The sequence below is a fragment of the Patiria miniata genome, unplaced genomic scaffold (genome assembly GCF_015706575.1).
Source record: "Patiria miniata isolate m_02_andy unplaced genomic scaffold, ASM1570657v1 HiC_scaffold_7, whole genome shotgun sequence".
Lineage (NCBI taxonomy): Eukaryota > Metazoa > Echinodermata > Asteroidea > Valvatida > Asterinidae > Patiria > Patiria miniata.
In genome coordinates this window covers 6,975,541-7,003,329 of record NW_024037074.1, presented here as the reverse complement: position 1 = coordinate 7,003,329, position 27,789 = coordinate 6,975,541, and the positions used below count along the sequence as shown (strand labels likewise).

At 41.2% G+C, this 27,789-nt stretch overlaps 2 protein-coding genes across 2 annotated transcripts; one reads left to right on the top strand and one right to left on the bottom strand.

The window, feature by feature from the left end:
* The first annotated feature begins 342 nt into the window (after positions 1 to 342).
* On the top strand, positions 343 to 4,227 carry LOC119718843. Its single transcript, XM_038188263.1, has one exon. It carries the CDS (start codon positions 453 to 455, stop codon positions 3,945 to 3,947), a length of 3,495 nt encoding a protein of 1,164 aa, XP_038044191.1. The 5' UTR covers positions 343 to 452; the 3' UTR covers positions 3,948 to 4,227.
* A 1,656-nt stretch (positions 4,228 to 5,883) lies between these two features.
* LOC119744702 (somatostatin receptor type 5-like) lies at positions 5,884 to 27,003 on the bottom strand. Its single transcript, XM_038220773.1, has 3 exons — positions 26,656 to 27,003; positions 8,742 to 9,034; positions 5,884 to 7,886 (listed from the first exon to the last, which is right to left on the bottom strand). The coding sequence occupies exons 1-3, from the start codon at positions 26,873 to 26,875 to the stop codon at positions 7,221 to 7,223; spliced, it is 1,179 nt and encodes a 392-aa protein (XP_038076701.1). The 5' UTR covers positions 26,876 to 27,003; the 3' UTR covers positions 5,884 to 7,220.
* Positions 27,004 to 27,789: the final 786 nt, after the last annotated feature.

The following is a 27,789-nucleotide window of genomic DNA, read 5'->3' as shown; positions in this document are numbered from 1 at the left end:
ACGGCGCGTGATTATGAGCAACTTTCCACTGATGCTTTTAATTATCGGGCCTTGCCCATTCCTGTGAAAGAGGGGTGGCTGTTTAGATCTCAATCTCTCTCCGTCTTATTATTTTACCAGATAAACCACGTCCGGTATTGACAACTTTAATCTCGGCGTAATATGCCGAGGTGAATGTTTTGTTGGACTTAAATAGGCGTAACATTAATTAGGAACACTGCGCCCCTGTTAACCTACCATGTGCAAACCCCTGGTTTAAAATAGAACGAGCCAGTCGTTTGTTATGAAATGGTAACGATATCATTTAGCAAACCAGCTGTCAACTTTCCATTGCAACCGATATCAGGGAATCTGTTGTTTTGCAGCGACGCGCAGAACAAAATGTGGGCTCTTTGTTTCGACATCTAAAAAACCACTTTCAACACTTGGGTTTTTGTCATAAAGATAATCGGATGCAGTACTCGAGGTGCACAATGGCAGGCTGTTGTATATTTTTGGTCCTGCTATCCTTCGTGATTTTGGCGCCAAATCTCTGCGGTGTTTTGCAGAAAACGGGAAGCACGTCTGCCGTAAAACGCCGCTCTGTGGCCGACCAACAGCAGCTGCAGCCCACGGTTTATGCGGATGATGACATCGATATTCCGCATTGCGGCAAGGACGAGTCGTGCGCGGGACGCTGCGGAAGCCCCGCCAACGAATCCGAGTCGTACCGATGCTTCTGCGATCACCGTTGTACCTTCTTCAAAGACTGCTGCATGGATTTTGACGAACTGTGCTCCAAGTTTAAGACCGAGAACACTGAACTAAGAGGAGGGACAAAGAGTCCTCAAGATGACCCTATGTCCGGGTTTGATACCTCCGTAGCGGACTCTGAAGACCCCACTAGCGAATCGTCACTGGGATCTCAAGTCGATGTCGACTGCATTGGACTTGATGAATTTACAGGTGGAATGATTTGGATGAAATCCAACTGCGATCCCAGATGGACTGATTCTCGCATGGCAGAACTCTGTGCTGATGTCGACAGCGGTGACACGCTCGCTCGATTGCCTGTCCAAGGTACTGATGGCTTTACATACAGGAACATGTACTGTGCTCAGTGCAATTTTGTCATCGTCAATTACTTTTACTGGATCGGCATGTCGGCGTGCTACCACGAGCCGCCAACTGATGCCGGCACAAACATGACATCCCTGGCCATCTATCTCATGTCCAGCTGCAAAACCCGTATCGACGAACCCAAAGTGACGGACATAGCCAAAGCGAGATTCTGTCTGCAAAATATAGACTGGTGCAACCCAGAACTTGTGGAACAGATTGGGGGTGAGTTCGTGGAGTTTGTGAAGCGTTGTAAGATGGAGTACCAAGGATTAGTCAAGGGAGAGAGTGAGGCAGGCATCCCCGTCATCTACAAGAATCCTTTCTGCGCCTTGTGCAACGGCGTTCAACGTAGCGAGATGTCGTGTGACGTACCCACACTGACTCGCTATTCCTCTGATGACGTCAGTTACTATGACTACTTCACAGATGTGGAGTCACCTAACACCAAGGACATCGCAGCTGACCTTCCGAAGCCGTCTTATGTCGTCATCACCAATTACAACATCAAAAACGGCTCCAATGTGATGATATTGAGGACCGATGGTTCCAACGAGTTGGTACCCGTCGACCTGAAATGCCCAGACACCGAGGTTTACGACCCCTACATCGGTGAGTGTCGACCCACATATTGTGCTATCGGATATGTGATGTGTAACAACAAGTGCATCAGGGAACCCATTCCAACACAGAATACTGACCCGCTGTATACTCCCGATGCCTCAATCCAGATGACGTTTACCATCACAATCAAATTCACGTGGTTTGTTGACGATAGCGGGGAATTCAAAGACCCGACGGATGGCGTGCTGCCCTTTCCAGTCAATGGGTCCTTCAACGACACCAATGACGGAATCAATGTGAGGACCTACGTCATAGGAAGGTCAAACATCACCATGGGCTTGGCTGAGGTTATTGAGTTCCAAGGAATCTTGGACCAGGCGTCACAAAACGACACCCTGGACGACGCGACCAGGTTTTGGCTGTCCGTACTCTCATTTGAATTGCAGGCGCTGCAAGTCAACGTGGCCGGCCACGTCTTCAACATCGACTCCAACACCGTGGAGGATTTCATCACCTCCTTGAAGGGTAACACAAACGAACTGGCAAGCTTCTTGGAGCAGTGTCCGGACGGGGTGAAGAACGTGTACAGCAGAAGACAACTCGTAGTTAATGAGTATCCTGATGGTGACTGTTTGAGCGTGCAAATCAGGAACACAAGTGTCTCTTATGCGTGTTCGTGTTGGGTGTTCCTGAAGAACGTGGACGCGTCGGATGGCGACGCCGGAGAGGAAGGCTTCACCACGGCAGTAGTCTGCGAGGACCAAACCCCAATGCTGGATCCGTCTTGCGTACGTGTCAAGTACAACACCTCGGAGTACATCATCGTAAACAGTACCGTCATCTGCACCAACGGCAAACAATACGGTCCGGGGGAGTACGAGAGAGCCGCAGACGGTAGGGTCTTCGTTTGTAGTGACTTTGATAATATCATCGAGACAAAGTACGTGGTGCATTTCAATTTCACCAAGGGACAGAACATCATCGCTATGGTCGGTGTTGGACTGAGTACCACCTGTCTCTCTGCAACCCTGCTGACCTACGTGTTGTTCAAGGAACTAAGGACTCTCCCCGGCATGAACTTGATGACACTTGCCGTGATCCTTCTGATAAATGACTGGACTTTCTTGTTTGGCTTGTACGCAACGGACAATCAAACCTTTTGCCGGGCAGTGGCTGTGTTCCTACACTTCATCTGTCTCTGTCAGTTCTTCTGGGGGAACGTCATAGCCTATGACGTGTATAAAACATTCGGTCGCAAGCGCCTCACGAAGGTGAACCTCAAAACCTCACAGCGTAAACAATATCTCCGTTACGCCATCTACGCCTGGGGTATGCCAGTCCTCATCGTGAGCATATCTGCCATCCTGGACTTCTGCAAGTGCACCTTGTTGGACGTGGACTACGGTTTATATTTCAGTTGCTGGATTTCAGACCCGATCGCCTATTCTGTCTTCTTCGGCGTGCCGATGTTGGTGACTAACGCGGCCAACCTCATCATGTTCGTTGTGACTGTCTGCAACCTGCGTCGCTACCACCGCAAATCGGCCGTCATCTCCGGCAACACCAACACCCACAACCACCTCGCGCTGTGCGCCAAGCTCGCCACAGTCATGGGATTCGCTTGGAACCTGGCCTTCGTCGCCTCCATCCTCCACAACACCATCCTCTGGTACTTCTTCTTCGTCTTCTACTTCTTGCAGGGAGTCTTCATGTTCCTGTCTTACATCTTCAACAGGCGCGTCTACCGCATGTACCTCAAGAGGTTCTGTCGGGAGCGGGTCTCCAGCGTCACATCCGTAGGACACCCGAGAGCGAGATCGCGACCTCCATCTGTAGCCTCACAGGTCCCTCTCGCCTCACGCTCACCACTGCCCTCAACCTCCAGGAATCCTTCCTTCGACGAAGACCTCATTGATCAGCCGATACTCCAGCACCTCACTGACCTTACCAGCCACGCCGAGGCCTCCCCTGTGCCCCCTCGCAGACAGATGTATCGCCAAAAGTCGAACTCATGCTCCGTGGCTCACATTTCTGGTTCCAAAAACCTGCCTTCGGAAGGTCTCATGCACCGCGTGAGTGTCGGTGAAGGTATCCGACACCTCAGGACCAGCAGTTTCGACTCAGCCGCTCTTTACACGAGTTCTGCTGATATCTCCGATACCTCACCATTACAAATGGGACAGTTCGATACTGGTACTGCCAATGTCGCGTTTTCATCCTCTGATGAATTCTCGAGTGATGATGACGATGTTTTCCAACCTGCGTATTACTTCACAGAGTGCTAACACTAAAACATCAAAAATTAACTTTAAATAACGGACACAACTCTTAAATCCATCTTGGTTGTGCCGACAAAACTTGGCCATAATGTTTAATATTTAATATATCTTACAAAGCTTCTCTTTTTCGCTGTATATATATTTCTCCTATTTCGGTCGCTATTAGGTCTCTCTAGAACCAAAAAAAACAAATAGATTTTCTGTCAACAATTAATAATTGAGGAACAATTTCAAAATTTGTATATCTTTAAATGATTTGGTCCACTGGCAATCTGCAGACTGCGCTGACAAAAAAATTGTGTCCGAATGTTTGCTGTAAAAATGTTTTGTAAAAAAATATTAATGGTAATTCCTCAGTACACTTGTCATTTCCCCAAAAAAACGCACAGTTATTTTTTTGTATCACTTCATTTCACATTTATTTTTTTCATCTCTTTTACTTCTTAAGAACATCATCAAAGTAAAAGAAGCACCCACTTTGTTTTTACTTATAATGATAATATACAGGGTGAGTCAAAAAAGCGGAACCCAAACCAAAAAAAATACATTTCATATTTAAAGAAATTTATAGCACCAAACATAATAATGTCTGGAAAAGCCAATCTTATAAGCTACTGTTAGATGCAAAAATTATTGCTGCAATTGCTCAATCTGTTCAAAGAATATTAAAACGCAATGACCCTTAAACCTGTTTCGTCTTAAAAAAACAGTTTAGTGTGTATTCTGACTGTTTGGAACAACAAAGAAAATGGCACAGAATACTTGTTTAAACAACTGTCAACAACTGTAGTACACAATATCTTTATCAACAACCCTGGTTAGGCAAACAATATGATTTATAACATCCACCTTGTTTTAAAGACGGGCCTTCTAAGGACTTTGTTGAATATTTTTTTTCACTTTTAATCTGAGATTTTATTGCTGGTGATCGATGTTTGAAGACAATTGTGACAACGATTCTTGAAATCGCATTTTTGTTCAAAAGAGGTTTTAAGGTCAATGTGTTTAAATGTTGATATCCTTTGAACGGATTGGCCCATTTTAGTGGGGTTGTTTTTCAGCTAAAAGTAGCTTATAAAAATGGCTTTCCAGTCATTATTAAGTTTGGTGCTACATATTTTTTTTTAACTGTGAAATGTAATTTTTTTTGGTTTGGGTTCCGCTATATTTGACTCACCCCGTAGAGATAATATGTGTAGTTTTATACTTTCCGAAGTTATAATGACCACTATTGATTTCAAAACAGTAAATAAGAATGTTTTGACAATGTGTCCAAAGATTATTCTCTCAGTATCGAATTCGACAACATCACTCTCTTAAAATATATCACAAATGTTATATCGATATAAGCTTAATACATGGAACGTTTTGATCGCATAAGGGAATAGTGGCGTATCCAGCAAGGGGTTGGGGTGGGTCAAGTGCCCCCGTGCCCCCCCCCCCCCCCCCCCAGCGATACTTTGCCTTTTTTAAGACACGAAGGTGCCGGCACCTCACAACTGCTACTGGAAGTAAAACCCTGCCCGCATTTAAAAGAAGGAATCCCACTTTTGACAGGAATTTTAGCCTACTTTCTTAACTTATTTGAATTTTTTTTTAATAATGTTGCGAAGAATAGCTCTTTAACCATACATGGTGAAAAAAATCTTTTAAACAATCGCAAGAATAGTGTTTTTATGCTAATTTGAATACAAGTCACGAAAATCACTGTTGTCCACGTGTAAGTCTAGTGCAGTGCTTTTGTTTTCAAATCAAGCTCCGGAGCTCAGTCAAGCGGATGGAATATAGCCGTCCGTGGACAAACAGGTTTGGCACTTGAATTTTTTAAACTATACATTTGCTTACAACATTTGCAATCATTTTTTCGTCACTTATGTTTAAAGATTAATATTTTAAATATCATTAAATTGAATTGTTGAAATATGCTCAACAAGTAGGTGAAAATTGCTGCCAAAAGGGGGTTTCCTTCTTTTTGCACCACCCTGTATATATCATTGTTTAAGAACGGTATAAGAAGGGGGCACTTTTTCAGAAATATTTACCATTCCCACCCCACCCCCGGACCAAAAACCTGGATACGTTTACTGCAAGAGACTTGTTTGCCTACTTCAGACACGTGTTATTCATGAAATTGAAAACCTTTTTCAAATAGTGCCAACATTTGTCGGCTTGTAAACTGCTATAAGGGTTTGTTTATTGGTAAAAATTTAATGATGCTCCACTGGGAAGCATGTTTCTGGTTAATTATAATTATGAACAAAAAATGTGCTTAGATTTTTGATGGACACTATAACAATGTGCTACGCAAAATATGTGAAACTTGGCAGGTATACAGTGCAAGCTGGAAATGTGGTTTAATTATATACATGTATACATATGGAATCATCCAAAGTGTATCATTTGCAAAATACTTTGCGATATATGTATATTTATGATTTGAATACTAAAATAGAGTTTTTACAATTTCAAATTGCATACTTTCATATCAAAATACTTGTGAATATGTGATATTATACCGGGCAATATAGCTGTAAGATCCATGTTATTTAGTTTCATTGTCTTCCTGTTGTTTACTTTTGCTCTTTCAATTTTTGTTTGCAAGTGCGACCATTACTTGTAAGCAGAGAATTTGCATAAACATCAGATCCATTACGGCCGAAATCGCCCAAAAAAACCCAATCTTTTCTCAAAATAGAAACTAATTTACGTTTGTTGAGTTAAGTTGAACAATCCTGCTCATCAATGTCTTATATCAACCTTACAATTGTCTTTCTCTCTGTGCCTTTTGTGGATTTTACTTCGTCGACTTTGACGAGGAGTCGGTTCAGCTGCAGAAATCTGTCCAAAAATGTTCATGTCTTACACCCGACTTCGCCTCTGTTTTCTTGATCAGTAGCTGCTATATACGCATAGTAAATCAAAATGGTATCAACATGAAACACGATATAATTGCTTCGCTTAAGCATACAATTACCCGTGCAATGAATCACGATATGTTGTTGCTTTGCTTAAGCATAACTTAACTAAGACAGCGTTATTTACAATTTTTCCCAAGTTACTTTACAATGCAAGAGAGATTTTGGGAAAGGTAGCTGCACCGTTTAGACTCCGAACACTTTTGGACGAGTTCGTGCGGTCCGTTTTTGATACGGCCGTATATTGTTCTCGCGCGCGATATAACAGAATGATGTGCAAAATGAATTCGGCCAATTTTACAACTTTCCACTTCTTGCGTAGTTTTAAAAAGAAAAATTAAATTACAGTCATTTTTTAAGAAAGCTACATTTTTGTGTTCTGCTCAAGATTGGGATAAGGACTCGATTTGTCTTTGACATACAAGTTAGCGACGACAACAGAGATTGTCGGTGGAGGCATGTGCAGCCCCTCGCCATTCGTTTTCATGTAATGGTCGTCCGCGGAACTGTTGACCTCTTTCATGACGTCTGTCTGTGACGTGTCAGAGCGGACCAATCGGCGACAGCGCGTCGCATCCCAGCATGCCTTGCGAAAACTGGGATTGGTGAACGAGTAGACGATGGGATTCATGCAACTGTTGACGTACGGCAGAAGCAGACCCACGTTCTTCAACTGCGGCGGCAACAGATTCGGCGCGTAAGGTGCCAGAAGATTGTAGGTGATGAGGATGATGTAGCAAGCCACGTACACCACGAAAACCGTCAGGAGGGTTTTGGCGGTCTTCCAGTGGGAGTTCCGGTGAGGGACCCGGCCCATTCGGGCGCGAACGAACCTGTTGTTTCTCCACACGTGTATGACTATCTGGACGTAGAGGGCGGCAGTGATGACGACCGGAAGGTAGAACAAGACGACGTTCAGGTAGATGGCTTTGAAGTCTTTGAACCACCTGCCGAAGGGAAGGACGAGCTTGCAAGCGAAGTTGATCTTTCCTGGGTACGTCACTGCTTGGCCACTCCCACCAAAGATGCTCTGCGAAGAAAAACGAGGGACGGAATCAGTCACCGGTCTCCATGCCATTGTGATTGATTGTGCATTTTGGCGTTAAGGGTTGAAGTCATGCATGCACCCCACAGCGCCATCACCTGCAGTTTCAGCTGATGATACGCATCTAAGAGCAATGCTGAGAATTTTGTGACTTTTTGTATTTAGTGTTTCCGCTTTGTTTAACTTAGCATGTAAAATGATACCCAATGTAGATTCTGGCAGTGCATTTACATATTAGGCAAATCGTTGTTAGTGCCAAACTTCCCTGCAAATTCGACCCCAGCTACGCCATCACGTACTGTACCAGGCACGTCGATAGTTTTTTCCTATAGTTTAATAGGATTTCCTATTTTGTCCCTTTCATTTTTTTCGATTACTTCCTTCATTTTCAGCATTCTGAACTGCAGACATTACTTTGGTGAGGGGAGGGGGTCTGCAGGACACTTCCTACTTTTCCCTGAGGGTCAAATGTCATTTCTGAGACTTGTACTTCGGTTGAAGGCAACGGCGGATCAAGAGGGGGCGGGGCCAAAGGGGGCCATCCCCCAAAAAAGAACCCATTTTTTTTTCTTAAACTTAAAGTGATGTCGCAAAAAAGCAGCCACTGCGTACACCAGCATCTTTCCTCACAAAGTTGGTTAAAGTGGTCAGAAATTGCCTCAGATCGCACCACAGAGCATCTAGAATCCAACAAATTTCCGTGGCCCTTAAGCGGGCCACGAACCCCATACCCAAGCCGTAAATTTGTGGATCCTCTTTTTGGGGACCACATTTTTGGGGCCCTCCCCAAAATTGTGTTCAGGATCCGCCCTTGGTTGTAGGCCTACTTCGTGTCCTTACCTGAAACATAAAAATGGTTGGTGTCGCTGCAGCCAGCGAAAGCGTCCACAAAGTCCCGATAACGATCCTCGTTCTCTTGACGGTGAATCTGATCTTGAAGGCCACAGGGTGGCGCACTGCGTAGTAACGGTCCACCGCGATGGCCGTCATGGTCAACACGGTGTTGTTGAAGCCCACAAATCGAAAGAACCGATGGAGGGCGCACTGCCAATCGTGACCCCACAGGACGGGCCACGTGACTGGGAAAAACTCCGTGATGTGGAAAATGACCACGACGAGAGCCAATATATCCCCTGTGGAAATACAAATGTAAAAAATACGTTTTAATTATTCTGGAAGGTGAATTTGGTTTTTAGTTGATGTTTAGTCATATTCCTTTCCAGACTAAAGGCGCCACAATTGGAAGACTATAGGTCAGGTTTATCTGAAAAGTGTAATTATCACACAAGATGTATGTATTGGTTGTCAGGCCAATGATGATATGAGGTCCTTCCGAACATTTTCGCTCGTACCCCCGCCCTGCAGGGCGGGGGGTTCGGGCGAACCGAACATTTAGAATTTTGCTGGTATCTCACGCACAAATAAATAGAGGGAACCAGTTTAAGCTCACCTACGAGCGCCCTCAGCGTATAATTTGAATGCACAGTTAGTGATGGCGTAATGCACTAGATACAGAAACCCATCCACACAATCCTTAATTTTATTTTCCAACCAGCTTGTACAGCGAGTGACAAATGAGCTTGAGCTCATTGTAAGAATTAACTATAATGTTGGTCGCTGGTGGCGGTATACTTAGCAACCATATCCATAACCCTCCTTGATGTACGCCAATAAGGACTGACGCCAAAAAGTCCTCGCGCATGCATCCGAACTGAAACGATCATTCTCTCTTAACCAACCTTTCAAACCTTGGTTTTTTAATCGAACGAAGATTTTCCCATTTCTACAGTCCTATTAGAATGCCTCCAATTGGGCTACAAAACGCATTTTAAACGAAATGATGTTAATTGGAAAGAGCATTAATATAGATTTTCCCGGCCAATTTCCTGAAATGTTCATTCACTTCTGAAAATCGGTCATTCGTTTTCGTCTGAATTTGAATGCACGTCTTTAATCCCATTTCAATTCAACGAAAGTTCAATCGTTTTCATTGTCCGTGCATGAGTTGGTTTTGAGAAACAGACGGCCAATTACGTGACCTGTGCATACATTTACGCAAGCATTCCTTTTCTAAATTGATTTCAGGTACAGCTAATTTGATTGACGGTTAATGAAAAAGAAACCTCTAATTGTATCTCGTGTCGATGGCATTAAACTAAAAGTGACATAGAATGGTGAATGTTTGAAATCGCCTTCTAAACGCGAAAAAGAAGTCATGTAAACGAAACTAAATGGACATCAACGAATGGTACTGCTCAATCACTTAACTGATTGAATTGAAATGGAATCGAATGCTCTGGTAGCGAAAATGAAACGCGTGTTCAGAGCGATTCTCAAATTCAGAAGAAAATGAATGACCGATTTTCAGGAGTGAATGAACATTTTAGGAAATTGGTCGGAAATCCTATATATAAACGTCCACACAACCATCATTTTCAACTAGGCGTCTTGTGTTATTCTTCGAGGACCATGCGAGAACGAATTTCGGGGGTCACAAAAATGTTGTCCCGAAAATCGAGCTGTTCAGTGCTAGTTGGGTCATTCTATAAATTTGGGGTCCACTTTTTTCCCGTCCCTGTTACATCTGACATCTGTGATTGTATAATTCTGATGCACTCCTTAATGCAGTCATCCTCCCAAGAGTGATTATGAATAGCAAACTACCTACCCAACAAAATTACAAAGTACCAAGGTAACAGGGACGGGAAAAATGTCACACTTTGGACCCCAAATTTATAGAATGACCCAGTTGTGAATCCTGCGGCACAGTGCATCGCATATTGCAGACGTGCGAGAGAAACAACATGTGTGTATGGGCTGTGTCTATTATGTGACACACACACAACGTGTAGAGTCGTACATTGAATAGACACGGCTGGAAATACGTATGCTTTGCCACATAACGTCTGTCGCGTCCGATGAGTGTTCATTCGTTTTGAACGTACGCAAGACGGGCATTTACGTTTCAGCCAATGGAGAGCTTTGCTTGCCACGCTCCACCCACAATTACCGCCCACCGTGACCGTCCACAGCCTTACTTTTATTATTCAAATTGTTTGCTGCATGCAAGAGGATTCCAACTCGTTGAGCGGTACAAAAATCTAAATAACAAAAGAGTATCTCTTACAAAGAAAGCTGTCTGACACAATACCTGCTGAATCTCTCTATCGAAGCAATTTTGCAAGTACATGTACATTGTACATGATGTGTCATGAACAAAATCTAGTCGGTAAAGCAAACAGAATTACGCACGTAATTAGTTTAGTGCAGGTATATGAATTCAAACTGCAGGGAGTCCTCTCAGCATTTAAGCCTACTGTACATACTGCCTTTAGTCATGGATCCCGTGGCCACAATCATGTTCCTTTCTATGTTATTACTTTCTGTTATTGATAAGTGTACCCCCTGTTGATTTTTTTCTCGACGAAGAGCTGGCTTTTCTTTGGAATTATTTCAACACTCTGTTTATGGGTTTTCTCTGCACGGGCATATTTTGTTTGCCTGCACCTTTACCAAGATTGCGCTACAATAGAAACTATTCTGAAGGCTTACGTAGGGTACAGTCAGTATTCAGATTAACAATACACTTGGAACGTAAGGAAATAATAAGGCTAAGGCAGGGTACGAGCGCTACAATAGAAACTATGTAGGATTAAAAAGGCTTACGTAGGGAACAGATTAACAATACACTTGGAACGTAAGGAAATAATAAGGCTAAGGCAGGGTACGAGCGCTACAATAGAAACTATGTAGGATTAAAAAGGCTTACGTAGGGAACAGTCAGTATTCAGATTAACAATACACTCGGAACGCAAGGAAATAATAAGGCTAAGGCAGGGTACGAGCGCTACTTAGAAAAACAATAAAAACGGTACATAGGATTATAAATGTTACGCAGGGTACAGTCAGTATTCAGATTAACAAGACATATACATTTGTATGCCTGTTAAAGCTAAAGGCCACGTACCTTCGGGTACTGTCACTCTGAAAGCAAGACGAAAGTGAGGCACGAAATGGGGGACGTTCGACAAATGTGCCCGTGTGAATATCAATGATGAGGAGAGGGCACCTGTTTTAAATGCATATCGCCAAAAGTTTATAAACAAAGAAGAGGTTTATGGAGTAAATCATTAGTTTATAGAGTCACAAATGTTTAACGACGCTGAAAAAAAAGTTTGGCTCATTACGTTTAAAATTAACCTTAACTGAATCTCCAATAAAAAGAAATGTTTGTATGTACCGTATTTTTATCATATTCTTTTCATGACTAAAAACGAATAAAACTGCTTCAAACTGTTTAAAGAGTACATTGACCTGAAACTACAATCAACAAACTAAGCTGACCCATGTTTCGGCAAGTCCTTCAAATTTTTATTTATAATTATTTATTTATAATACATGTGATATAATCGATAACAAGTCTTTTATTTTGTTAATTTCAGTTTTTATTTATCGGAGATTATACGATAGAGCTTCAAAGAAACAGAGATTTGTTTGTGTTTACTTTTATTGACAGGAAAAAGGGTTGACAAACTTTGTCGAAAGATTTCAACATGAGTTTGAGTTGTACGTGCACTATAGTATCCTATACACGTATACGCGTACATGTACAACATTTCCAGTGCTTTTCTTCATCACGTCATATGTCGCCTATAGGTACAGCACTATACAACTCCACTTTATGGTTCCCGATCCTGCCACTTACAATGTTCTTTTGTTATGTTGAAATTTGTACCGCTCAACGACTTGGAATCCTCTTGCATTGTTATCGTGATTAATAGAAGCAGCGAACAATTTGAATAATAAAAGTAAGGCAGTGGACGGTCACGGTGGGCGGTAACTGTGGGTGGAGCGTGGCAAGCAAAGCTTTTCATTGGCTGAGACGTAAATGCCCGTCCTGCGTACGTTCAAAACGAATGAACACTATGTAAACAACCCCTTTTTATTCGTCTTTTCTTAGGAACGGTAAGACATAAGGTTAGTTTCCTTTCACCCAGATGTTTGAAATAGGTTAAGTAAACAATCCAAAACATGAAATGTTTAGGAGTTTCAGGCTGTAATGCCCTTTTAAGATAAACGCCAATTTATCCATACCTAATCGATCTAAATAAATAAAACTATGAGGCAGTCTTGTACGTGTAATCCTCCAAAGACTGTTATTATTTTATGCAAATCTTTCTTTTGATATTTTACCGTATTGTTCGGCATAGCTTCGCGGTTGATCTTGTTTAAAACCAACCCAACAAACAGCACTTTGTTCACGTCGTTTCTGCGCGGGGAGGTGCGTTTTTGGCCTTTGAACATGTACAGCTGATCAAGGTTGATTGAGTTGGGAGATTTGGAGGCAATTTTGACAAAACCATTTAAGCTTTCAGCAAGGTTTTTTTTTCGTTTATCTTAAGCCAGTGTGATATTCATTGGATCGAGGAAACTTGAAGCTTGTCAGGTTACTGGAGTTTCAGGCCATTGAGCAGGATATTCGAGCTGAGGTGCATTTGCTCACGAAATGCACCGTTCCAAAATCAAGCTTGGAAAATTACAAAAGCAGGGCCGGGGGGGGGGGGGGGGTGTAACTGTAAGGTACGTGACTCCAGGGGCATCATGCCATGATACCATTATAACACGCACGCCGCATTTAACGATTATGCCCAGCAATACATACGGACAATCGGAGCGGTGAGTTACCTATTGATGACGTCAACCAATTTGGCTTCATTGGTATACTCCTTAAACACCTCCTGAAGACAGAGAACAATACCACTTAGAGAAGACGACTTGAACAGTGAGAGGTTCCTCTCTGAGGCGGAAGGATGCGAGAAGTATAGGGGCAATATTCAAATAAAAAGGCCACTGTTGTTAACTATAAGACGGAACAGAGGTTACAATGGGCTGTACAAGTCACTTTTGCATCGTGGCTTTTAATACGTCTTCCCCTTGGGTATAATGTCTTAAAGGCAGGCAACGTCAGGAATCCTCAGAACATTTTATATATTTAAACAATGACTATGTTCGAATCGTTTCGAAAAGACGTTTGCGGCTGCAAAAAAATGTTGATAAAGGAGAACATTCAAGATAAGCTAAAATAAGTACTGTACAATTTTTGTTATTATGATGTAGTGTTTAATTTTTTCGTTATTTCTAAATTGTTTTCAATGTACAGTCAGTGCCACACAAAGACTTCAGTGTCGCAATCTGTTTCTGTAAACGTTTGCAACTCCAGGCAGATTTCACTTGCTAATGTTTTCGTTCTGATAATTTTTGAAAGATTTTTCTTTTCGATTTTTAGTGGGGCAGTTCTGTAATGCTTAGTTTTTTTGCCACACGAAGACACCCCCTTTGCTGTTGTCAGACTTTGATGAACGAGGCGCGATTTCTCGTAACTATTTATTTAACCAGGGTATCGAATTACCCACCGTCTTGTGGACAGAGATCGTTTCCTCTCTAATTTGCCAAACACTGTGTTTCCATGGTTGCGTCATGCTTTCTCCGCGTCTGAATTTAAACCGAGCGAATCACCTGACGAAATGTGAAACGTTTAACGACAGGTGACTGAACATTCTAATATTAGCGTTGTCATCTCCAGACTAAATGACGTGAGATGTTTCACTGCCTATTCGTGAGTAAAAGTAATAGTTCGGCACTAAATGGGAATTTCTGCGTGGGACAACTTTTTCTGACTTTGGGGGGTTAGTTTATAACACTGTGACGAAAGACGTTGTTTTGCCCTTTTTCAACTGTGTTTTTTAAAGGAAGCGGAGCCCAAGGAATGTTTCTGGGTCGAAGTTATTGATCCACTATAAGTGGAAGCCTCGGGGGGGGGGGAACGCCCCTCCATTTGAGATCTTGAATTGAACAAAGTATTATCACTTACCCTCAGGTGCCCCCCTTGAAAATTGTATGTACGCCCAAGGCCCAGGTGCCACCTCAAAATTGTAACCCTAATTTACGCCACTGACCACCCGCCCCCAACATTATCCATCCATTTTTCGTTCGATGTCTCATTCAAAAGTCAATAACCTTTATATTTCCAGGAAAATAGCATTAAGTTTACTTATATTTCGAGGTGGAACTGGAAACTAGCGCGGGAACGCATCTTTACCAACTGCGAGACATTGCACATCTAGAGTTCATAATTATCACATGCAGCGCTTGACGCCCGGAGAGAAAAGTTTATCCTAATCTTACATGAACGTATGCACTAATTGTGACGACTTGATGGCGGTATCATGACATAGAGCTGATTGGCTCGCCGATATAATTGCCTCAACGATTACTACGGTACGGCGCTCCATGAGTGCCATCCACTTATTTATATACTGAGATAATTTATCACGCCATGCTGACATAAAGCGGAGAGTAAGATGACTTAATCGCATATATTATCTCGTCAGGTCGACTTCCCGAAGTCGAGATGACGACTTGTCAAGATGAATTATCCAGCCAAGTCGACTTCCCGAAGTCGAGATGACGACTTGTCAAGATGAATTATCCAGCCAAGTCGACTTCCCGAAGTCGAGATGACGACTTGTCGAAATGAATTATCTATAGCTAGGTCGACTTCCCGAAGTCGAGACGACGACTTGCCGGGATAAATCATCTCGCCAAGTCGACTTAACGGATTCTAGATGACGACTTGTCGAGATGAATTTTCTTGCTAAATCGACTTCCTCAATAAAATTTAGATGTCGGCTTGTCCACATAAATCATGTCGCCAAGTCAACTTCCCGAAGTTGACATGACAACTTGTGAAGAAGTGATAACTCGCCAAGTTGACTTACGGAAATCAAGATGACGACTTGCCGAGATAAATTATTTTGAGTTTCACCTCGAAAACTAAATTTGCTTTTCAATTGCTCTTTTCCTAGCAATATAAAACCTATATTCACTTTTGAATGAGACATCGGTTTCAATATCACTGTAACGTTATTCTGATGTCATCAAGTATGAAATTACAAGCGATTTTAGATACCAAATCGACCTAAATCGCTAATGCTGAGAAAATCCCTCGGGAAGAATGAAATACATTTTCTCAAACATTAATGCAATTTCCCAAGAACCTAAACAGTGTCCCCATTATTAAGTAAAAGTTACTTTCCTCCTCGACGATAGAAACCGGAAAAAATAAGACGTTAAAAGAGAGTAATTATTTTGTTTACTTGGTATTAACAGTCAGTGGCGTGACTAGGGTTAAACCTAATTCTGGTGGGCCGGTGGGTGGGGGTGGGGGGGGGGGGGCACCTAGATCCGCATAATTTTCAATGGGGCACTGAAGGCAAATGACATATTTGTGTTCATTTAAAGATTTTAAATGGGGAGCGCCGGTCCACATTTGAAAAGGTCCACTCCATGGTGAAAAGGTCCACTTCATGGTGAAAACTGTCCTTTTCCACCAGGCTTTATCGCCATTTTTTTGGTAACAGAACAGTGTCCCCCAAACAAGGGCGGATCCAAAACACAATTTGGGGGGGGGGGCCAAAAAATTTTTGGTCCCCCCAAAAAGTGGGTCTAAAAAATTACGGCGTGGGGTTCGGGGCCCGCTTAAGGGCCCCGAAAAATTTTTGGATTCTAGATGCTCTGTGGTGCGATCTGAGGCAATTTCTGACCACTTTAACCAATTTTTGTTTAGGAAAAGATGGTGGTGTACTCATTGCCTGCCTTTATTGCGATGTCACATTAAAATCCGCCCACACTGGATCCGCCCTTGCCCCCAAAACCTCTCTTGCTGTGGTTGACATGTAGAAATAGTAACCGCGGAATCTGAATCTTCTGTACACAGGAGTAAAGATCGTGTGACATTTCATTTGACTCCAAAGATTTTAATTGATCTTCAAGAAAGCAAAATAAATGTTGTTTTATATTTCGATGACATCATATATAATGATGTAAAAAAAACCCAGTCGGATGACTCATTTTGTGGTAAAATTGAAATCTTAATATGGTGGCAATAAAGAAAGACAAGGCAAGCCTAGCCAAGCTTTTCCCAAATCACAAAAGAAATATTTTCAACCGGTTCCGAATGGCTATTCACTGTAGGCCTTTGTGCGCCTCTGTGTACACAATAGCCCATTCATGTGGCGTTACGGGGGAATCCTATACAATAGCACTGCCCGGCTCATCAATGACAGGCAATGAGTCCGTGAGTCTATCCTCTCTGGGTCCAAATGGTTAGGTTTCTGAGTTGATTTCTTTGTAGATTGTGTTTATCCAGCTTACAAACTCATGGGGCATCGAACCGGGGACATCCGTGGTTTAGTCGAGTAAACACAAATAAAGACATGTAAAAGTAGGCCTACATGTAAACAGGTCTATTGAATGTTAATACGTTTGTGATACATTTTAAAAAGTGTAAATTATTTTCGCAAACTGACTTGATATATCTAAATTATTGAATAGCATTGCTGGAAACTAATACCCGACTCCGAGACTGAAAATGTTATCAAAATGTGGCGCGCACAGGCAATTAATGGTTGTGTCTCTTTTGTTAATGTTTATAAAATATGCAATCAACTCAGAAACCTAACCATTTGGACCCAGAGAGGATAGACTCACGGACTCATTGCCTGTCATTGATGAGCCGGGCAGTGCTATTGTATAGGATTCCCCCGTAACGCCACATGAATGGGCTATTGTGTACACAGAGGCACACAAAGGCCTACAGTGAATAGCCATTCGGAACCGGTTGAATATAATTTTTTTTTGTGATTTGGAAAAAGCTTGGCTAGGCTTGCCTTGTCTTTCTTTATTGCCACTATATGAAGATTTCCATTTTACCACAAAATGAGTCATCCGACTGTTTTTTTTTTTACATCATTTTGATGTCATCGAAAAATGAAACAACATTTATTTTGCTTTCTGGAAGATCAATTAAAATCTTTGGAGTCAAATGAAATGTCACACGATCTTTACTTTTGTGTACAGAAGATTCAGATTCCGCGGTTACTATTTCTACATGTCAACCACAGCAAGAGAGGTTTTGGGGGACACTGTTCTGTTACCAAAAAAAATGGCGATAAAGCCTGGTGGAAAAGGACAGTTTTCACCATGAAGTGGACCTTTTTACCATGAAGTGGACCTTTTCAAAAGTGGACCGGCGCTCCCCATTTAAAATCTTTAAATGAACACAAATATGTCATTTGCCTTCAGTGCCCCATTGAAAATTATGCGCACCTAGGTGCCCCCCCCCCCCCCACCCACCGGCCCACCAGAATTAGGTTTAACCCTAGTCACGCCACTGACTGTTAATACCAAGTAAACAAAATAATTACTCTCTTTTTTATAACGTCTTATTTTTTCCGGTTTCTATCGTCGAGGAGGAAAGTAACTTTTACTTAATAGTGGGGACACTGTTTAGGTTCTTGGGAAATTGCATTAATGTTTGAGAAAATGTATTTCATTCTTCCCGAGGGATTTTCTCAGCATTAGCGATTTAGGTCGATTTGGGATCTAAAATCGCTTGTAATTTCATACTTGATGACATCAGAATAACGTCACAGTGATATTGAGACCGATGTCTTATTCAAAAGTGAATAAGTTTGATATTGCTAGGAAAAGAGCAATTGAAAAGCAAATTTAGTTTTCGAGGTGAAACTCAAAATAATTTATCTCGGCAAGTCGTTATCTTGATTTCCGTAAGTCAACTTGGCGAGTTATCACTTTTTCACAAGTTGTCATGTCAACTTCGGGAAGTTGACTTGACGATATGATTTATCTGGACATATTGAGGAAGTCGATTTAGCAAGAAAATTCATCTCGACAAGTCGTCATCTAGAATTCGTTAAGTCGACTTGGCGAGATGATTTATCCGGGCAAGTCGTCATCTCGACTTCGGGAAGTCGACTTGGCTAGATAATGCATCTCGACAAGTCGTCATCTCGACTTCGGGAAGTCGACCTGACGAGATAATTTATGTGATTAAGTCGCCTTACTCTCCGCTATGTGTCAACATGGCGTGATACATTATCTCAGTATATAAATAAGAGGATGGCACTCATGGAGCGCCGTACCAGCCGGATGAATCTTGAAGACTTATTCTTGGATTGTTATGGTCTTTTTTGCCAGCCAAATAAACCTTGAAGTTGTATTTACGTAAGAATTCCTGATTGCTCGACGTCCGAAGCATTTAGGATTTCAACAATATTCACTGACAACTTTATTGGTCGTGAAATATGATTGATGACTGAAACGATCATGCAGTAAAATTCAACTGTTAAAGTCATTTTACATGGTTTAAATGTAACGACCAAATATCTTTGGTGTTAAGGTCATTTTTGGCTACAAACTTCAGTAGATCACATAGGCCTAATCTGTGTCATAATGAGTGTGCAATCGGACTACACTACTTGCTCATTTTATGCCAAATTTGGAAATGGCTATCCAATATTCGCCATCCTAATAACATTGTTAATCATCGCATGTTTGCAGAATGGCTCCCTGATTGAACATCAAACGAATTTCTAGAAATCAAATGTGAATTATGAAGAATGGTAAATTTAACACGAAACAACTCTGCGACATCAGGCGCCCCGCGCAGTCGGTTGAGTGCACTGTACCGGCATTACGATTGAGACGTGCAATCCATCACAAATTCTGCGAGTTTACGCGTAAAATCAACCAAGAATAGAACACACTTTAATATCGCACGTATCAATCGTTAATAAGCCATGGTTTGCTGCAGTACAGGAAGGATGCCCCTTATCCTCATTAGCAACCAAGATTATACAATAACTAATCAAGACTTGCAATTTCAAGAGGGCATTACCTTATCCCTTCCGACTAGGCTTAGAAAACCTGACGCCAAAAAGTGTCGTATTTCGTGAGTCTAAAGCTGCATTAATATGACAAGCAAGAAAAGTGCACTGAAACGAGTGCGACCCTTTTTTCGTGAGGACGAAAGTGATCAATCAGACAAGTAGTGCTGTCTAAAAATCCTTAGGTTTCTTCATATTCTGCATAACTAAAGGAAAAAAAATAAAGAGATGTTATTGAAATAACATATTTGCTTGTTTATACACTTCAACCTATTGAACAGGTGCATTCGCCAATTGACTGATTAAAGTTAAACCCTGTAAAGCAGCGAGTACGCAGTAAAAAGTTGTTGTTTTTCTCGACGCGTCAGAGAACTTTATCTCGATATTCCCATGAAAAAAATTGCGTCTCAAAAAATTCTTCAAAGCTTCCTCTGCCTGGAGGCCTACTCCTATACTCTCTTATATGTGATAATGATAATGATTCTTTACTGTTCGCATCTTAGAAATACGGACAATCATATTCCATTGGCAACACAATTACATGAAAACACTAATATTAGGCCTACATCAAAACCCTGTTACATAAATCAAAATATAACATACATCTAAGTATAAAAGAAGGAAAATAAGACAATGGGGGATCAGCATTTTAGGCAGGGGCTCACCAAAGGCGATTCCAGAACCAAATTGTTGAATGGTACATTGCAATGAAAATGGAAATCCGGCAGTGACGTATAATGGGGGATCAGCATTTTATGCAGGGGGGCTCACCAAAGGCGTATCCAGAACCAAATTTTCAGAGTGCCTTCTGGCTGCAAATTCCGAGGATGGGGGAGGGAAGGGAAAGGGAAGCGGGGTTTTGTTGCTGTTTGATATACAGGTCGCAGTATGCACACCATCCATACGAGATTTTGGTAATCCTTGCAACCACCTGCGGGATTTTCTTGCGTAAAATACTCTCTCTCTCTCTTTTGGTTAATGGATACAGCAGGTGGTTGACCGTCCTACGAAATTCAGGTTTAGAAAAATACTCTTTCTGGATACATGTTTATCCCAGCACTCGACCCTCAAGTGTTTCTGTTTCAAATCATTGGCAAATTCATATCTTTAATGCACTATACATTAGGGCCTATACGTTTTACTTCTGGGCAAAATTCAATTCTGGAAGGGGTGTTTTCATGCCGAGGCTTTTAGTTGATTGTTGGTTTGATTTGATTTCTTCATGACGAACAGCTAGAGCACTGTTTGCCTTTCAAGTGTTCAGGCGTTGCCAAACTCAAGGCGAAATTTGGACAGCAATCAGTGTAAATAGCGCTTGCATCTTAATTCAAAAACACACCATGGACAAAATGGTACAAAGTTACTGTTTTAGGACTATGTACAGACATTTTTGGCGACATACAGACAGGTGCTTCTTTGTATTTCTAATTAGCAACAACACAATGTTGTCCAAACCTCTTTTGTTTATTTCCCAGCCGCAACCAAATCACAGCTTCACGTCAGTTGAATACTTGAATTATTCACCATTACGCACAAATTGCATTTTAATGACAATTAGGCCTGATGACGGCTTAATTGTTGCCAACAATACTTACTTGCTCGGATGTTGACCCTATGGGTGATGTAATGAACTGTTTGCTTTAATTGATGACTTGTTTGCATCTCAATAGCTTGTCATTATTCGCACTAAACAATAACAATTCCAGAAACAAATATTGATTCGAGGAATCAAGCAAAAGGTGCTCGCCGATATTAAAATATTGATCCTCTTAAGGTTTATTAAATTGGACCCTATTAGGTGGTAAAATCACATAATCTCATTGCATAAACAAAACCCATTTTAGTTTCTTTGTTTTCTGTTTACGCACTCCGTCGTTCGATTGGCGAACCTCAGCTGTAACAACAATGAGAACCTTCATTTCATGGATAATTTAAGCAGCCATTAGGAGTTGATTAAAATTCTGCTGATGCCTCACAATGAGGCAAGCGCAATTACCCCCTTGTACGTCTTGCGAAATGACAGGACTTTTTTAATATTAGACCACAACGGCACATACGTATTGTTTTGAAGGTTTTACAGTAACACTGGGTCGATCGCGACTAATTATGTTGCGCGCTCCGACAAAAAAAGATACTTTAACCCTAACATGGCTGGGTTGTTTTGACCATCTCACAGCCGGGGGGACCTCGGCCATCGAGTGACGTAAAATTATGAAACTCGGTACATGCATAGAACAACTTAACATAAACATACCCAAGAAATTTCATGACTATAGGTTAAAGGCTTTTTGAATTATGGCTAATTAATTATTCATGTGTACCAATGGTGCTCCGTGTACACTACCTACCTGGGGGAATTCTGTTTTCACGGCGCTAGCGACGGAAAATTTTCGCTGTGCAGCAACCCGTGGTCCGAATTTTAGGTTTTTGTATCAAACGATGCGCGAGGCTCGAGGCTAAAAAGTCAGGAGAGTTTGAGGGGGGGGGGGGCGGATTCCGCCCCATCCCTGTTAGGGCCCGTCCCTGTTAGGGTTAATTAAGGAGCCTGAAAGTTGACCCCTGGTGGCGCGCTTCCGGACCCCTCGAATAGGAAAATTAGTATAAAAGTCGGAGTTTCTAAAATTATTTTTGGACCAGGTACATTGATTTCTTATGAAAATCACCCTCGAAAAGGCCTTTGTAAATTGCTACTAGCATCTCATGGAAACTAAAAAATCGCACGACGTGAAAGAGAAATATGCCAAACACTCTCACTTCCGAAAATCTAAAATACATGTGGACTAGTGGAACTCGGAGCACTCGTGCAAAGATGAAAATATGTGAAATAATTTTGTGGCACGGTCGTCGGGTAAACACTGAAGCTTAAATAGGAGACTAAAATGTCTTTTGGGACACACAACCTTTTTTTTAATGAACTTGCAGGACTAATTCTCATTTACAAACAAATCTAAAATGACCGTTGAGAAGAACTGTATTAAAGCAAGCCCGAGTAAATCTAGAATCCATCGGATGTGGGTAGGTAAATCTTCGCGTCGTTATCATTTTCGTTCTCACGAACAATTGTAATGACAGTCTTGATCATCATGAAAAACGACCGGCCTTAACAGGATGGCTTTAATATAATTGATCTTCAATCACCAGAGCAATACTGGCTCGCTAATTGCAGTGATAGGATATATAACTTCCCTTGAAGATACAACAAATTAACAATTGCGGCTAAGTGTCTTGCTCAAGGACACAGGTACTACCGCACTGCAATCCTCTACAGGGTGGTGCAAAAGGAAGGAAACCCACTTTTGACAGCAATTTTCTCCTACTTGTTGAGCATATTCAAACAAAATGAAATTCAATTTAATGGTATTAAAATATTGATCTTTAAAGGGAATATACATCATTTGCTTTTGCTGTAATTTTCAGAAATGGATGGAATTGGGGGGTTGGAAATATGTAGCAAATATAGTTACACTGACTTTTATGAGGTTTTGGGTTTGAAAATGCTATAAAAACCAAGAAAATAATCATTTTCCTGTAGTCTGGTTCCCTGACTCCATATAAGAAGAAACAGAGCAGTTTACAAACATTGGGGAATTGTAAGGTCAGGGAACCAGTCTAGCTGGCTTGTACCCGTTCATAGGTGTGTAATCGATTGCAAACAAGTGCGATGGTCAATTGGGGCCAGTATTTGAAAAAAAGCCAGTTTTTTCCAACGCTGGTCGGCCGACCAGCATTGGAAATTGATACAAAAATACGGCTTTTCTTGAAAATGACATTATACCAGGTGTCATGATTTTACAGGATGCTTTACACTGTCATTCACTAACAGTCCAGCAAGGTATTTCAAAATGATTTTGTAGTTTTATTTTTTGATGTTTGCAAATGTTGTATTTTCCCTTTAAACATAAGTGACAAAAAAATGATTGCAAAATGCATGTTTTGTCTCTGAGATATACGATAGTTTAAAAATTTCATGTGCCAAACCTTTTTGTCCACGGACGGCTTTATTCCATGAGCTTGACCGAGCTCCGGAGCTTGATTTGAAGATTTGAAGAAGAAAAAACAATATACTGGACTTACCCGTGGACAATAGTGATTTAGGTGACTTGTTTTCAAATTAGCATATAATAACCTTATTGTTGAGATTTTTTAAAATATTTTTTCACCACTACATTATAAAAAAAAACTAGTTCAAATAAGTTAAGTAAGTAGGTTAAAAATCCTGTCAAAAGTGAGTTTCCTTCTTTGTTCACCCTGTATAGCCAAGGTTAAACTACTCGTATGTGGTTCAGTACGGACTCAGTTGTTTCAGTGATTTTCAATGCATTTCACCTGTGTAATTCGTGCTTTTCTTAAAAGGTTCAATCTAGTGGATTTTACTTTGCTGTCCAGTCAACATAACATTATTTGTGAACCAACAGCACCGACTGCACTCTGCACTCAATTTGATCTTTCAAAATCCATTGTTTTCGCTGTGGCCTACGCGAAAAGCTTTAGATTGATTATACCTAAATGTATTTTTTCCGGCTGGGAAAGTAAGCGGTACTCGGCAAAAACAGAAGTGAGCAACGCATAATTTACGATCAGACATACATTCGACACCGAGTTAAATAATAACGAAATTCTTGCACTTTGTCAATATCACATAATTACCAAACCTGCGATCGTTAAAGAACAAATTAGGACAAGAAATTGTCCACCATCTCGGGGGAATTCGACGGTGCTAATCTTCGCTCTAAAATCGAATCCAATTTTGTAACTTTCTGGGGCATGTCGCCTCGCTTCGCAGCAAAAAAAAACAACCAATTTTAATCTGATTGAGAATAGGAAACCGGGCATGCAGAGTCGCACACAGAGAACACGTTTAAATGTTTCTTTCTCGGTATTATTTCAGTGCGAATTTTGTAATTTGGAATGCAAACGGGGAAATACAGGGCGAGTCAAAAAAAGCGGGACCCCAAAACAAAGGAATATATTTCATATAAAATAAAATATGTATCACCAAAAATAATTCTGACTTGGAAACCCATTTATTAAACTACTTATAAGTGAGAAAATTATTTCAATTGCTCTACACGTTAAGATTGTATCACTATTTAAACGAAGTAACCCTAAATCAGTGTCGTCCAAAAAAAAAGCAATTACGGTGTTCTGACTGTTTGGAACAACAAAGAAAATGGCACAGAATACTAATTTTGTTTCAACAACCCTGCCTTGACTAACAATAGGATTTATAAAATCCAACTTTTTTTTCCAAAGACCGGCTTTCAAAAGGACTTTGTTGAATATTGTTAACTTTTAAACTGAGGTTTTATCGATGGTGCTGTTTGAAGATAATTGTAATCACAATTCTTGAAATAACATTTTTGGACGAAACCTATTTTAGGGTAATTTCATTTAAATGGTGATATATTTGAACGGATTGAGCAATTGAAGTATTTTTTTTAATCTAAAAGTAATTTATTAAATTGTCTTAGGCCTACCAGCAATAATTATTTTGTGCTGCATATTTTTTTTTTTAAATATGGACTATGTTTCTTTGAGTTTGGGTTTTGCTTTTTTGACTCAACCTGTACAATCAAGTTTTGACTGAGTTATTGCTGAATGGTTTAAACCGTTGTTGGAATATTTTTAGCCTTAAATTGGTCCCATTTCTATAAACTTGTAAGCGGGAGTTTTACTTGAAAACGGTCAGCGTGGTATTTTCCAGAACTTTGTTATTTATTGAAAACCACATTCAACGTCGTGCAAAGGCAATCGTTCATAAAATCAAGCAGAGTTGTTTTTCTTTTCCAAGCATTTCCTTTCTTTGAAGTAACTTGTATGACTGTCTTTTCTACGTTTTTGTCAGTAAAAGCGTGCACCATAAGTGCCATAAGTTTGAGCCCATCTTATTGCAAGATGACTTACGTCCATTAGGTAAGGTTAGTGACCTTAACATTTTCTTTTCTTTCCTGTTCAAGCCGGTATAGGCCCTATCCGTGCTCGTTAAAAAAATCCCTTTAATGGATTTCACCCTGCTAACGACCAAAGTTCGCAAAATCGTTATTATTTTGAACTATACCGTATCGCACTGCTGTTGGTTTTCTCCCAAACTGAATTGCTTGCGAAGATCGACACGCATTAATACCGCTTGAGATATGAGCAGTGCGCTGCTGATTCAAAAGCTGAAATTTGTTTAATTTAAAATAGCAGATATCGAAATGCGACTCTGTTTGTTCCAGCTGGACTTACGTACGCACGCAATCGGTATCGACCTTGAGTCCACGCCGTGGAATCCGACAAGTCCCCCACGAATCACACGATGTTTGACCGCTCGTCTTGGACGTTACTCCCGTACCTGTCGTCCGAAGTCCGGCAGTAACGGAAAGGATTAACAGGCTTGTCTGGTTTATCACTCTCAATCTCAACTATCAACCCTGACCTTTTGTTTTAAACCCCTGTGAACTAGAGACAGAAGGCAACGTGGTATACTTTCTTATCCTCAATCAATTCATTGTGGAACAGGAAGGGAGGTGTTTTTTCTTGAAAGAATTTTCCGACTCGTTGGAAACAGCGTCAGTATCTCGGAGACCCAAGGTTGTCCTCGGGAGAGATTTCTGACGCATCAAGTTTGACCAAAGTCCGGATAAAACATGAGCGTTAAACAGTTCAACAATTGTGGGTCATCGTAAAAGCACGTCTTCTGTTGTTTTTTTAAGAGACGGAGGAACCTTTGTAATCGCCCAGAAACGCACCTACCAATTTAATTAGAAAAACCTTTCTGAAAGTAAATATAGGCCTAGTGCTGTTCCCAAATATCCTGTCTGAAAGGTATTGTTCGGAAAAAATTTACCGAAGGTTAAAAACGGGCACACCTTTTTACGTGCGCTAGCAATGGAGTCCATATACGAGATCCAAAATATGTTTTCTCTTTTTCTCAAAATGTGTAGCAACATTCCCCGTCAACTGTACAATGCTTTCCCAATTTCCTTATTTATGTAGCTAAGTTTAAACGTGTAATTCACACTCACCTGCAGCCAAACTGAGTATATAGATTGCAGCGTTGGACTTTCTATACTTGGGCTTGCTGTAAATCATCCACACCAAGAAGTTACCGGTGAAGCCTAGCAGGCAAACCACGGTCAGGAGGGGTACCTCGTAGCCTGGTTTGTACCCGTCACTTCCAGCTTGGCCCGGTCGGTCCTCAGTCTCGGACTCGGACACCATTTCCCACTCCGTCGAATTCGCCATGATTGGCACAGAAAGAGATGCCACAAAACGAAGTTGATTGACAAAAAAATGCAAGTTTAACTCTCAGTGAAAGAAGTTAAAATGGAATTGTTTTCAAGATGATTGTGAATCTTCGTCTTACATTCACATCGCTTTATACTCGCTGTGACTGTGAGAGATGTGTGTTGTCTTGGGTGATGCTGCGTCGATCGTCCAGGTCTCATCTTCGGTCCGTGATGACGTCACAGATCGGAGGTGGGGCTTGATGTTGCGTAGTTAGTAGCTGTGAAAGTGAAAAAGTGAAGGAGAAAAACTGAAGAGCCTTCGTCGTTCTTCCCCCCCCCAAAAAAAAAAACACCCCCAATTCCCACCGAAGGCCAATAAATTAGCGCATAATAAAATGGGTGCATTTACATCAAATTTGAATACCTTAGCTCCAAGATACATTGACAACCATACAGTTCTCATATAGGCCTATGGGGAGCAAAAAGGTCTCAGTATGAATAATTTTCTTGTTGAAACTAATTTATGACAGCGAGAATTGAGCGTGCCACTTACCTGTACAGGTTCATGGTCGATTACAAGTCGATCTGCTAGTAATTGCTATAGATCATTGTTAAATCTCTAGGCTTTTTTGCTATAGGATATATTGCCTCAATCCTGCAAAATCATCCAATTGCCTCATAAAAAAATAGCATATAGCCTCAATCCTGCAAATTCCTTCATTGTTTGTGTATATGGTCCGTGGAGGGGTGACCACTGCCTGAATCCTGCAAAATCCTGCGGCAGTGACTGTCAATATGTTGAGGCTTGACCAGTGACATCCTGGAGCAGTACGGAGGATTTCAAGCATAACCCTGGCCTATATTTATGCATGGCTGAGCGAACATAACACAAGGTCCGGCCCAAGACCTTGACAAAGTGCATCCTACGAA

Bases quoted from the DNA above. Each gene is read 5' to 3' on its own strand.
- LOC119718843 (XM_038188263.1), top strand. From the start codon at position 453: ATGCAGTACTCGAGGTGCACAATGGCAGGCTGTTGTATATTTTTGGTC.
- LOC119744702 (XM_038220773.1), bottom strand. From the start codon at position 26,875: ATGGCGAATTCGACGGAGTGGGAAATGGTGTCCGAGTCCGAGACTGAG. The intron at 9,035-26,655 runs GTGAGTGTGAAT...GTATTTCCACAG, and splicing joins TATACTCAGTTTGGCTGCAG to GGGATATATTGGCTCTCGTC. The intron at 7,887-8,741 runs GTAAGGACACGA...TTTTCTTCGCAG, and splicing joins CAACCATTTTTATGTTTCAG to AGCATCTTTGGTGGGAGTGG.